This window comes from Erythranthe guttata, chromosome 1, assembly GCF_056151865.1.
Source record: "Erythranthe guttata isolate IM_541 chromosome 1, IM_541, whole genome shotgun sequence".
Lineage (NCBI taxonomy): Eukaryota > Viridiplantae > Streptophyta > Magnoliopsida > Lamiales > Phrymaceae > Erythranthe > Erythranthe guttata.
In genome coordinates, this window is record NC_142533.1 from 11,470,216 (window position 1) to 11,482,493 (window position 12,278).

Genomic DNA, 12,278 nt, shown 5'->3' on the forward strand with positions numbered 1-12,278 from the left:
GCTTGTAGGTCACCTACTCTAACACATAACTCATCAAATGGAACACCATATTCTCCACCTCTATCACTTCGAATCATTTTGATTTTTCTTCCAACCTGATTTTCCACCTCAACTTTATACCTTTTGAAAGCTTCCAAGGCATCTTTGCTCCTTAGCAAAAACACATAACAATATTTAGTGCAATTGTCAATAAATGTAATAAAATATTTATTTCCTCCTCTAGCTTGCACAAATTTTAAATCACAAATACATTGTGAATTAAATCTAGAGGTTCATTTGTCCTTTCAACAGAAGGAAATGGTAACTTAGTCATTTTTGCTTCTACACATGTTTCACATTTCTTTTGAGAATCGAATTTAAGATGAGGTAGTAGTTTTAAGTCTACTAACTTCTTAAGTGTTTTAAAATTCACATGTCCTAATCTCACATGCCATAATTTACAACACTCTATGAAGTACATAGAAGTAGTAATTTTATTATCATCAAGCTTGTGAACAAGCGTCATTACATTCATGTTAACAAGGTCGTTATCAACTTAGTCTTTCCCTATAAAGCAAAAATTATGGGTTAGAATTAGTTTCTCTGCCTCAAACTCTAACTTAAAACTAGCTTTAGTGAGCAGCGTTCCGGATATCAAATTCTTACGGATGTCCGGAACATGCAGTACAGTCACCAAAGTAAGCTCCTTCCCGGAGGTGAGCTTCAAAACAACATTTCCTATGCCTACAATGTCCGAGGTTGCAGATTTTCCCATGAAAACCTTTTGTCCATTGATTGGAGTGTAGGAGGAGAATGATTCTTTGTTGGAGCATATGTGGCGGGTTGCGCCCGTATCGAGCCACCATTCCTTGGGGTTGTCTACCAAGTTTTTTTCAAAAACCACGGCACACAGGTTGAGTTTGGACATGTCAATAGGGACACTTTTGTCTTCAACCATGTTAGCTTGCTTCTTTGGTTGACGACTGTTGGCCGAAAACCTACACGCAAGTGCACGTATCGTACAAGTAATAAAGTGGATTTTTAAGTCCAAGTATCGATCCCACAGAGAATATTTAATTATCTAATCCTAGACGCTAAATTCTACCAATTGTTTTCAAGCCCACCCTACACAGTCGAATTTAGAGAGAATTAACTAGATTAAAATAAATTAAAAACAAGCAAAAACAAGAAAGCAATTTAAAGCGAAGATTTAATCAAGATAAGCAAGCCTAGGATTTTATTCTTCCCCCTATGTGATTATTATTCCCCCAATTCCTTCAATTATGCAAGCAATTAACCCGGATTATTAACCTGAGATGCTAAAATAATCATAACCCGCTTCCGCGTGTATTACAATTCTAATACTCTAGATTCAATTACTATATTCCTATGCAATTAATTCTAGAACACAGCATTAAGCACAAATCTCAATAATGGCTACCTAAGAGATTAACTATATTCCTATGTTAATACCACAAAAGCTCTTCTACCACAGTTCTAATTATTAACCCGATCTTCCGATTCATGCGATTAACAATAACATAAAAGCACATAAGTTGATCAAGTTCATGCACTTAATAAAACAAGTAGAAGAAATAATCCAGAATTAAAACTTGCATAAAATCATAGAAAAGGGTTCATAAATCCCACATAGGGTTCCAAATAAAATCCTAGAAATAAGAAAATTAGCTACTCATGATTAAAGGAAAAACACAAATAAAATAAGTCATAAACGATAAATCTATGCTTAGAGTCTTCGAATTCTTCATCTTCGTTATTGCTTTGTTGCTCTCTAAATTTGCGTAAAAAAGATCCTCAATTGTGTGCTTGGCTTGATCTTATATAGGGTGAAGAACTTGGGGAAGAAGGCAGTTTCCTTGTACAATTAAAATCCCTTTACTGCACAACTTCGGAGTCTCGGACGGGGGTCCCACAATTTGCACTAAAACTAGGACGGGGGTCCGAGCTTTAAATCTTCAGAATTTTGATATTTTCACTTTTGACCCATATTTTCGCCAAAATTGCCGTTTTGACCCCATACTTTTCCAATTCTTCAATTTGTACCTAAAATACAATAAATCAACTTTTTAAGCACCAATTATCGTTAAAACAGACCAAAAGCTCAAATAAAAAGGTACGATAAAGTGTAAAAATATACACTTAACACACCCCCAAACTTGAACTTTTGCTTGTCCTCAAGCAAAATCTACCAATAAGCAAATAACTCAACGATAACATCTCATCACATAGATCAATGATCAACTTCACGTTTTCAGAACTTGTAATTGTAATGACAATTCTTAGGCATTCGCAAGTTCAAAATTCAACAACACTTAGTCACTCACCATTACCAAAAACCACAATTCATACAATTGCTTCAAGCATCCAATATTTGCAAATTAAAGATAGAAAGAATTTATACTTACATGCATATGCTTGACTCCAAATACTCACCAAATTATTCTACTATACTAATATCGAACATTAAGCTATTGGGATCATTGGGGCTTTGTGGCTTTAAATTGTTAGGCTCTTTTGTTTCGAGGTAGAAAATATGGGTATATGTGGCTATTCTTCTTGAATTTAGGTGATTACGCCAAAATTTGAAAGATAGGCGTTTGAAACAATGAATTCACCTCTACGGACTTTAATAAACTCGATTCTCAAAAGTTCAAAAGTCTCCACTTTTGCTTTTGAGGCAATGGATCGAATTTTCAAAAATAATTCAACAACTAGTCCTTATTTCTCCCTTCTAGTTTCTTCTTCTTCTTCTTTTTTTTTTTTTCTTTTTTTCTTTTTTTTTTTTTTTTTCTTTATATATATATATATATATATATATATATATATATATATATATATATATATATATATATATATATATATATATATATATATATATATATATATATATATATATATATATATATATATATATATATATATATATATATATATATATATATATATATATATATATATATAGAAGCATAGATATTTGTCTTCTCTATTTTTTTTTTTTTTTTTTTTTTTTTTTGAAGAAGAAGAAGGACCTTATAAAAATCAACCGAACTCCAAGGGATAATTTTTTCAAGAATCTCCACCTATTCTACCTTACACATTGGCTAAAAGAAAGAACACCTTTTCTCCGAGGCTCAAAACAAGGTTCTAAGGATAATTTCGATAAAAAGGTCGGCTTGAAAGGCTCAAACGGTTCAAAGAAGGCCCAAATCATATCCCAAATCACTCACTACCCAATATTTCGTATCATAAATTTCCTAAGGTGAGTCTTAAAACCGAACATAGCATGATCTAGCACAAATTAATTCCAAATTTAAAATACAAAATATAAAACCAAAACAATGCACAAAATGTGATTCCTAGCAATAATTCGCTTCTAAGTCCCGTTGAATTGAAAGCTAAACAAACATCAAATCCTTATCACACAAAACAAGCAATTTCATCATCAAACATTGATCATCTCTCATCATCATAAATCATCGATGCATTCGACTCAAGCAATTTTTATTTTTTTTATATATATTCCGGAAAAACGATAAAAACAATAAAAATGAATAAAACCTAATGCATGCAAACTAAAACAAATTATAAGCACAAAAACATGTTTTTCACCCCCAAACTTAAAATTTTCGTTGCCCTCAACGAAATTAGCACAAAGTTTAAGGATAGAAAACACCTGATTTAGTCGGAGTCGATGTGATCGGGATGCTCCTCCCTAGCTCTCTCATGCTCCTCATCATCGGAAAGCTCTCTCGCTCCATCTTCATTCGGAATCGTCGATCGGCACGGGAGCTTGAGGCTTCGGGGTCGTCTCGGGCTTGAGGAGCGGCTTTAGAAGAGGAATCGTCGTTTTGGTGGCACTTTTCTTGCCTTTTCCTTTGCCTTTAGAAGATGAAGCTTCACTCGTGCGGCTTACCTTGTGGGCGTGCCTTGAAAGAGTAGACTTTGGAGAATTTGGTTTGATTCTCTAGCTTCCTTTTGTGTGTGAGAGTTTGAGAGAAGGAAAGAGGAGGGTTTAGGAAATAATGGGGGGAAAAATCTAATTTTTTAAAGTTAAAACGCCCTAAAAATATTCGGACGGCCGTCCCGGTTTTTGTGCTGATTTTCGGACGGCCGTCCGAAAGTTGCTAAGCCTTACTAGTTTTGGGACGGCCGTCCCACATTTTAGGCATATTTTGGGACGGCCGTCCCACCTACTGTGACGCTATATGTTGCCTTCTGTTTTCCGGACGGCTGTCTGGGAGTTTGCTTGCAATTTCGGACGGCCGTCTGGACCCCCTGACCATGTTTTCGACCCTGAAAATTAAAATTCAAATAAATTAATTAGATTGCATGCCTATGACAATAAAAACGAAACGAAAAATTAAAGAAAACTACGAAAAACAATAAAGCTCGGGTTGCCTCCCGAGAAGCGCTAAGTTTAAAGTCTTCAGCCGGACGTTGCTTCTTTAATTTCAAGCAAAAGTGACCGAAGTCACTTGGCAATCTTCACTCGCTTCCCAATACGGTTTGAGCCGGCTCCGTTTTACGTTGAACGTACGATTTGAATCTCGCTCCTTTATTTTGACCACCTCGTGAGGAAGAATTTCTTGGACAATACACGGCCGCGACCACTTTGATTTGCGCTTCCTTGTAAATAACCAAAGACGGGATTTGCACAATAACACCAATTGTCCTTTGTGCAATTCCTTTTTGATTTTCTCCTTACGACCACCATAGCTTGACTCATCCTTCTCTCGTGACTTGCTCGAGTCTTTGGGTGGCAACATCTTCCTTGCATTCTCATCATCGTTAAGACCTCGACTCGTATGACTTTCTCTCGGAGGATTTAAAAGTGAGTCCATGAAGTAAACTTGCTCCGTCCAATTCTCGTTTCTGCCATCATCTCCTGCACTCAAAGATACTTTCCCATTGTCCAAGTTCAAAACATCAAATTTTTCATGAGTTGTAAAATCCATAAGCTCAATAGCAAAACAATCATTATTATCACATGGATTTTTATTAGCACTAAAAACATTGAATTTGATTGTTTGATCATGCACAGTCATTGTAAGATCACCACCAGCACAATCAATTAGTGTTTTCGACGTGGCTAGAAAAGGTCTCCCTACGATAAGCGGTATCTCCCTATCCTCATCTATATCAAGTATAACGAAATCGACAGGGAAGATAAATTTATTGACTTTCACTAGCACATTCTCTAAAATACCTTTTGGGTAAACTAAAGATTTATCGGCTAATTGAAGAGTTATAGCCGTCGGTTCAATTTCTCCTAACCCAAGATTTTTAAAAGTAGAGTACGGCATAAGATTAATGCTAGCACCTAAATCAATGAGCGATCTAAAATTTTTACCTCCTATAGTACAAGGAATAGTGAACTTACCTGGATCGCCGAGTTTTTGTGGAAGATGCCGAGTAAGAATTGCACTAATTTGCTCCGTGAGTTGGATCATCTCGTTCCCTTGCAATTTCTTACTTTTCTTCACGAGGTCCTTGAGGAACTTCACCCACTTTGGCATCTTTTGAAGTGCTTCAATGAAAGGAATATTTATGCGAATTTCCTTCAACTTGTCCAAAAATCTTTGATATTCGGCATCGAGCTTCTTCATTATAAACTTTTGAGGATAAGGAATTGGAGGGACTTGTGAAAGCACCGTTGATGGTGACTCTTCATGAGTTGATTCTTTTTCCTCATTCACTTTCGGCTTCTCGATTACCGTGTTTCTCTTCTCCTTTCGTGGGGCTTCCTCCAATTTCTTGTCGTTCTTCAAGGTGACTGCTTGGCACGTCTCGACCTCGATCTTTTTCGTTAGCAACCGTTGTGGATATGGGATAGGTTCCACCCATTCAGCTACAGTTAGTTGCGGCTTTATTTGAATTTCTTCCCTTTTTTCGATCTTGACATCGATAGCTTGGCACGTCTCGAACTTTTGATTTCGAGGATCTTCCGTATTTGATGGCAATGCTCCCGGCGGGCGTTTCTCTTGATTCACAACGAATTGAGCGAATTGATTCTCCAAATTCCGCAGCGAGGCTTGGGTAGCGGTCATGAATTGGGCCAAAATCTCCTCCGTGCTTGATTTTTGGGCCGGTGGATTGTTGCCTTGAAAAATTTGTTGAGGAGGGGCTTGATTTTGGAATTGACCTTGAGGTCTTTGATATCCTTGGCCTCGTTGATTTCCTCCATATTGCCCTTGTGATCTCCACCCTTGATTTTGGAATTGGCGAGGTGCGTTATTGACGTAGTTGAGCGATTCCACATCTTGTTGGCATTGGAGCGTGTAGTGATTTCCACCGCAAATTTCGCAACATGGAGACTCAACGGCTTGGACTTGTTGTGGTGGATTTGCTTTGATGTGTTGTAGAAGGAGTTGATTTTGTTAAGCAATTTGGGTCACTTGAGCTTGAAGGGCCGTAATTGCATCTAACTCCAACACCCCGGGAACTTTATTGGCTCCACTAACCGTCCTCTCGCTTGAGTTGGCAAACCGATTTTGAGCAATTTGATCCAACATGATGAAAGCATCCGGTATCGATTGACTCATAAAATTTCCCCCGGTTGATGCATCTAAGACCGTTCGTGAATTCTCGTGAATCCCTTGGTAGAAGATGTGGATTTGCCGCCATTGTTCGACTCCATATGTTGGACACTGCCACAAAAGGGTTTTAAATCTCTCCCATGCCTCGTATAATTGCTCGCCTTGCTCTTGGACAAAATTATGGATTTCTCGTCGGATTCTCTCGTCCTTCTCGGGTGAGCTATAAACTTTCATGAAAAGGTTGAGGAGTTGAGGCCACGACGAGATAGAGTGGGGGGCTTGGGACATCAACCACTGGCGAGCTCTTCCTTGTAGGGAGTGCTTGAAGAGAATTAATTGAAGCGCCTCTTGGGAAACGCCGTTTTGACGGTGGGAGTTACAGGTATCTAGAAAATTGACAATGTGAAGATGGGGATCTTCACCTGCCAATCCACTAAATAACCCGTTATTTTGGAGCATCGTTAAGAGGCCTTGCTTGATCTCAAAATTGTGCGCCTCAATGGGTGGATATTGGATGCTCGGGCGGAATCCGTCTAGAGTTGGGATTATGTAATCTTGAAGTGCTCGTGGACGAACTGCTGGCTGTGCTGGAAGTTGAGGGGGTGGGTCTTGGACTTGGTTTCCGTTGGCCTCGAGTAAATTGCCCGCGGCCCTGCGTTCTTCGTCCTCCATTATATTGTTTTCGCGTTGAAGTCTCCTAGCGGCTCGAAAAGTACGTTCGATTTCGGGATCAAACGGTTCTCTAGCAAGATCGAGTCTCCTACGCATACACAATACCTAAAACAAAAAAAAAAAAAAAAAAAAAAAATTAAATGGGTGAATCGTGAAAATTATTCAAATTTAGAGCTAGAATAAAATAAATAATTAAAATATTCCCCGGCAACGGCGCCAAAAACTTGTTGGCCGAAAACCTACACGCAAGTGCACGTATCGTACAAGTAATAAAGTGGATTTTTAAGTCCAAGTATCGATCCCACAGAGAATATTTAATTATCTAATCCTAGACGCTAAATTCTACCAATTGTTTTCAAGCCCACCCTACACAGTCGAATTTAGAGAGAATTAACTAGATTAAAATAAATTAAAAACAAGCAAAAACAAGAAAGCAATTTAAAGCGAAGATTTAATCAAGATAAGCAAGCCTAGGATTTTATTCTTCCCCCTATGTGATTATTATTCCCCCAATTCCTTCAATTATGCAAGCAATTAACCCGGATTATTAACCTGAGATGCTAAAATAATCATAACCCGCTCCCGCGTGTATTACGATTCTAATACTCTAGATTCAATTACTATATTCCTATGCAATTAATTCTAGAACACAGCATTAAGCACAAATCTCAATAATGGCTACCTAAGAGATTAACTATATTCCTATGTTAATACCACAAAAGCTCTTCTACCACAGTTCTAATTATTAATCCGATCTTCCGATTCATGCGATTAACAATAACATAAAAGCACATAAGTTGATCAAGTTCATGCACTTAATAAAACAAGTAGAAGAAATAATCCAGAATTAAAACTTGCATAAAATCATAGAAAAGGGTTCATAAATCCCACATAGGGTTCCAAATAAAATCCTAGAAATAAGAAAATTAGCTCCTCTTGATTAAAGGAAAAACACAAATAAAATAAGTCATAAACGATAAATCTATGCTTAGATTCTTCGAATTCTTCGTCTTCGTTATTGCTTTGTTGCTCTCTAAATTTGCGTAAAAAAGATCCTCAATTGTGTGCTTGGCTTGATCTTATATAGGGTGAAGAACTTGGGGAAGAAGGCAGTTTCCTTGTACAATTAAAATCCCTTTACTGCGCAACTTCGGAGTCTCGGACGGGGGTCCCACAATTTGCACTAAAACTGGGACGGGGGTCCGAGCTTTAAATCTTCAGAATTTTGATATTTTCACTTTTGACCCATATTTTCGCCAAAATTGCAGTTTTGACCCCATACTTTTCCAATTCTTCAATTTGTACCTAAAATACAATAAATCAACTTTTTAAGCACCAATTATCGTTAAAACACACCAAAAGCTCAAATAAAAAGGTACGATAAAGTGTAAAAATATACACTTAACAACGACAATCCTTTATCATGTGATTCGGCTTGCCGCAATTATGGCACGTTCCATTGAACTTGAACTTTTTCAGGTTCCATTTGCCTTTGCCATTGTTGCTTCCACTCCCACCGCCACTAATACTTCCTTGAACCTTCTTATTCTTGTTAACCTGCATGTTTGGTTCCGTAAAATGTGCTTTAGTATATGTTGTTTGCCAGTCTTTGACTCGATCTTTTGATTGTGTTCTTCGGTCCTTAATCTCACAATAAGATCTTCAAGCCTCATTTCTTTACGTTTGTGCTTGAGATAATTCTTAAAACCATCCAAAGCGGTGGTAACTTCCCGATCATTGCAAAACTTGGAAGGATTCAGTGAACATCATTCCTTCGACATGAATATCTTGCATGATGAGTTGCAACTCTTGGACATTGCTCATAAGAGTCTTAGTGTCCACCATTTTGAAGTCCAAAAACTTTTCGTCGATGAATTTATTCAACCCGACATCCTCGGTTTTGTACTTCTTCTCTAAGGATTCCCACAATTCCTCAGCGGTCTTAATTGGACTATACACACTAAATAGTGAATCATCTAAAGCATTCAAGATGTGGTTCCGACACAAGAAGTCGAAATGGGTCCAAGCATCCCACGCAATTCTTATTTCTATGCTAGCTTCTTTTTCCAGAACAACGGGAGGTGCTTCGGTCACGAACCTAGCCAAGTTGATGGTGTGTGCTCGCAATTATTTAATATCAGTATATTTAGCATATCAAATTTTAGATAATTATTTTATTCTCTTTTGTAATAGTATCCCATGCATTGCGTGGGACATGGTTACCCAGTTACTAAGAAGAAATAATAATCATATTTAAAATAGAAAACCCTTAATTAGAAAGTAAAAACTTGGATTCATTTTAGCTCGAACCTTTGATTACTAAAATTCAAAACTCAATTCTTAATTCAATTAATGCTTTGAATGTTTGTGTTTATTTTGATAAATCTAAAAATATTGATTGTACTAGAATTAAAACTAAAAACGAGGACAAAGTTTATGTATATATCTGTTTCAATTATAAAGCACGAGAGGTCATCTCATTTACAAAAGAAACAATTGATTCACCATGTCAACAAGAACAATTTAGTAAATTTTACTAAGTTGTGATAAATGTATGATCCCTCTCTTTGGGCAAGTGTGCAACACAAACAATCAATTTTGATGGATATACTAATGGATGTTATCTCTTATGTACGATGAAGGCATTTTGTATCTAAATTAATACAACAAGGAGGGTCATATGGAAAACAGGCAAACCTCTAGAAGTTTTATGTTCTTTACCCTAATTAAACAAAGAAATGCTACGTGTATGTGTGTGTGTATGTGTGTGTGTGTGTGCGTGTGTGTGTGTGTGCATATCATACGACAGCAACTCCCTTGCTCCGTCGCCTAGAATTCCTCCCATTCCTCCCATGGCGACGACGGTGGTGAATGCCACCGTGAAACTTCATCCTTTCCCTCAACCTCCCACTGTCCTTGAACAAGTCCCTTTCTGAGGGAAGAATTATACATTCTGGAGGTGGGATAGGGTACCTTAAATTGTCATAGCAGTATGAATAATACATATATTTTTCTCGAAACCATTTCATTGATTTGCGGCCATCCGAAGTGATTGTAGAGTATTCCTTTCCAATCAATGCGGAAATGGAATCAGTGCAGTTGGATGACAATAATTGGTCTGTTGGATCAACAATGCATCCTTCAAGAACTAAATCTGTGAATTCTGCAATAAAGGGTTGGTATTTGTAATCAACCTTCTCTTGGCCACCATTAGTAGCCCAAGAAGAAGCATCCCATATTGTAGCGTATACTGACATTGGCTTCGATGGATAATCACCTTTCATTTCCTTGTTGCGGATTACTTCTCTTATTGGTATCTCGTCAACATAGAATCTGGAATATTATTAATACATGCATGCGTTCATGGTTTATCACAATATATATATATATATATATATTAGCTGGCTTACATGATATTTCTTGGAGTCCACAGAATGCTATATCGATGAGAGTCGAGGGTTGGGTCGAACCACATTCGGTACCTCTCCTCCCTACCACGTGATACGCTTCCGTTGCCATACATGTTTGTTTGGAACCTCCATGGCTTCCCTTTTGTGTTTCCCAGAAACTCAATGTCTAATTCATCATGGTTCCTTTCAAATGTGTCCACGTTTGATGTCTATTGGAAAGAGAAAAAAAAAACAATATATACTGTAGAACGTGGAAAATTAATTTCATGTAATATAATTGATGTTTTTTAAAGTTCCCATATATGCATGAATTTTAATTTACTACTCACGTAGAATGCAACGACAATGCCAGCGGTATGTTCAGATGGCATCTTAATGCTGGCGCTGAAGAAGCCATAGTTGTAATAATCAGATGATATAATTCCAGAGCCTGAAATTAATTACACATTCATGATCTAACAAATTCACATAGACATGTCAACATTATATTAAATGTACGAAATTTTCAAGAAGGACATCAATTTTGATAGCATTTTTACATATTTGTCATATTGCATGCATTAGGGATGTGCGTGTATATACAATAAGCACGCGCGCGCACACACACACACACACACACACACACACACACACATATATATATATATATATATATATATATATATATATATATATATATATGAGAGAGAGAGAGAGAGAGAGAGAGAGAACGTGCATTTAATATGTTACCTGAGAAACGATTGAGAAGGAGACTAACGGTCTTGTCGTTGGGGGATCTTTTAATGTTGAATGTGCTGAAGAGGGGAGAATATGATTCTTCAAAAGTGAGGGTGGTCACATTGAAAGCGATGGAGGTGGTGGTGGTGGTGCACACAAACAAGAAAATACAGAGAGGTGCATAAATGTTTGTTTTCAACGGAGAATACATCAGGTAATACATTTTGCATTTTCTTATTTTCTTTTTGGTGGGTTCTCTTGCTTTCTCTCTCCTATTCAAAATTTCTCTTTTTTTCTTTTCTTTTTTGAGGAATAATATACACCATCGAAAAAAAGGTGGAACATCTAAACACAGGTCTCTTTGAAGTCTCATCCTCCTTATATATTTATCCACTTCTCTTTCAAATAATATAATTTATGTCGAGTTAATTGCGAAAATTAAAATCATGATAATTAGAATCGCTGAAAGGGTTATTTTAGTTAGCCCCTTAAGTTGAAGTTTCACTATGTTAGTTTTGAAAAATTTACTACGTATTAATGTACCGATTTTTTATTCAAAAACTCTTCCAAAATTATATTTCAGAAATATTTCCTCAAGTTTCATAAAGCATAAGTTCACCTAAAAAATTAAGAAATAGAATAAAAAAAAAAAAAAAAAAAAAAATAATAATAATAATAATAATAATAATAATAATAATAATAATAATAATAATAATAATAATAATAATAATAATAATAATAATAATAATAATAATAATAATAATAATAATAATAATAATAATAATAATAATAATAATAATAATAATAATAATAATAATAATAATAATAATAATAATAATAATAATAATAATAATAATAATAATAATAATAATAATAATAATAATAATAATAACAATAATAACAGTAACAATAATAACAATATATAACAATAATAACAGTGACA

At 36.1% G+C, this 12,278-nt stretch overlaps 1 protein-coding gene across 2 annotated transcripts; it reads right to left on the reverse strand.

Moving 5' to 3' along the window:
* Positions 1-9,624: 9,624 nt before the first annotated feature.
* LOC105950971 (putative xyloglucan endotransglucosylase/hydrolase protein 30) lies at positions 9,625-11,491 on the reverse strand. 2 transcript variants are annotated; one of them, XM_012974358.2, is made up of 4 exons: positions 11,348-11,491; positions 10,948-11,048; positions 10,619-10,827; positions 9,625-10,541 (listed from the first exon to the last, which is right to left on the reverse strand). In XM_012974358.2, exons 2-4 carry the CDS (start codon positions 10,987-10,989, stop codon positions 10,007-10,009), a joined length of 786 nt encoding a protein of 261 aa, XP_012829812.2. In that variant the 5' UTR covers positions 10,990-11,048; positions 11,348-11,491; the 3' UTR covers positions 9,625-10,006. The 2 variants fall into 2 exon arrangements, with proteins under 2 accessions (XP_012829812.2, XP_088675969.1); XM_088819843.1 differs by lacking the exon at positions 10,948-11,048 and having other exon boundaries at positions 11,348-11,478.
* Between the last annotated feature and the right edge of the window lie 787 nt (positions 11,492-12,278).

Bases quoted from the DNA above. Each gene is read 5' to 3' on its own strand.
- LOC105950971 (XM_012974358.2), bottom strand. From the start codon at position 10,989: ATGCCATCTGAACATACCGCTGGCATTGTCGTTGCATTCTAC. The intron at 10,828-10,947 runs GTGAGTAGTAAA...TCTTTCCAATAG, and splicing joins GCATTGTCGTTGCATTCTAC to ACATCAAACGTGGACACATT. The intron at 10,542-10,618 runs GTAAGCCAGCTA...ATAATATTCCAG, and splicing joins TGGACTCCAAGAAATATCAT to ATTCTATGTTGACGAGATAC.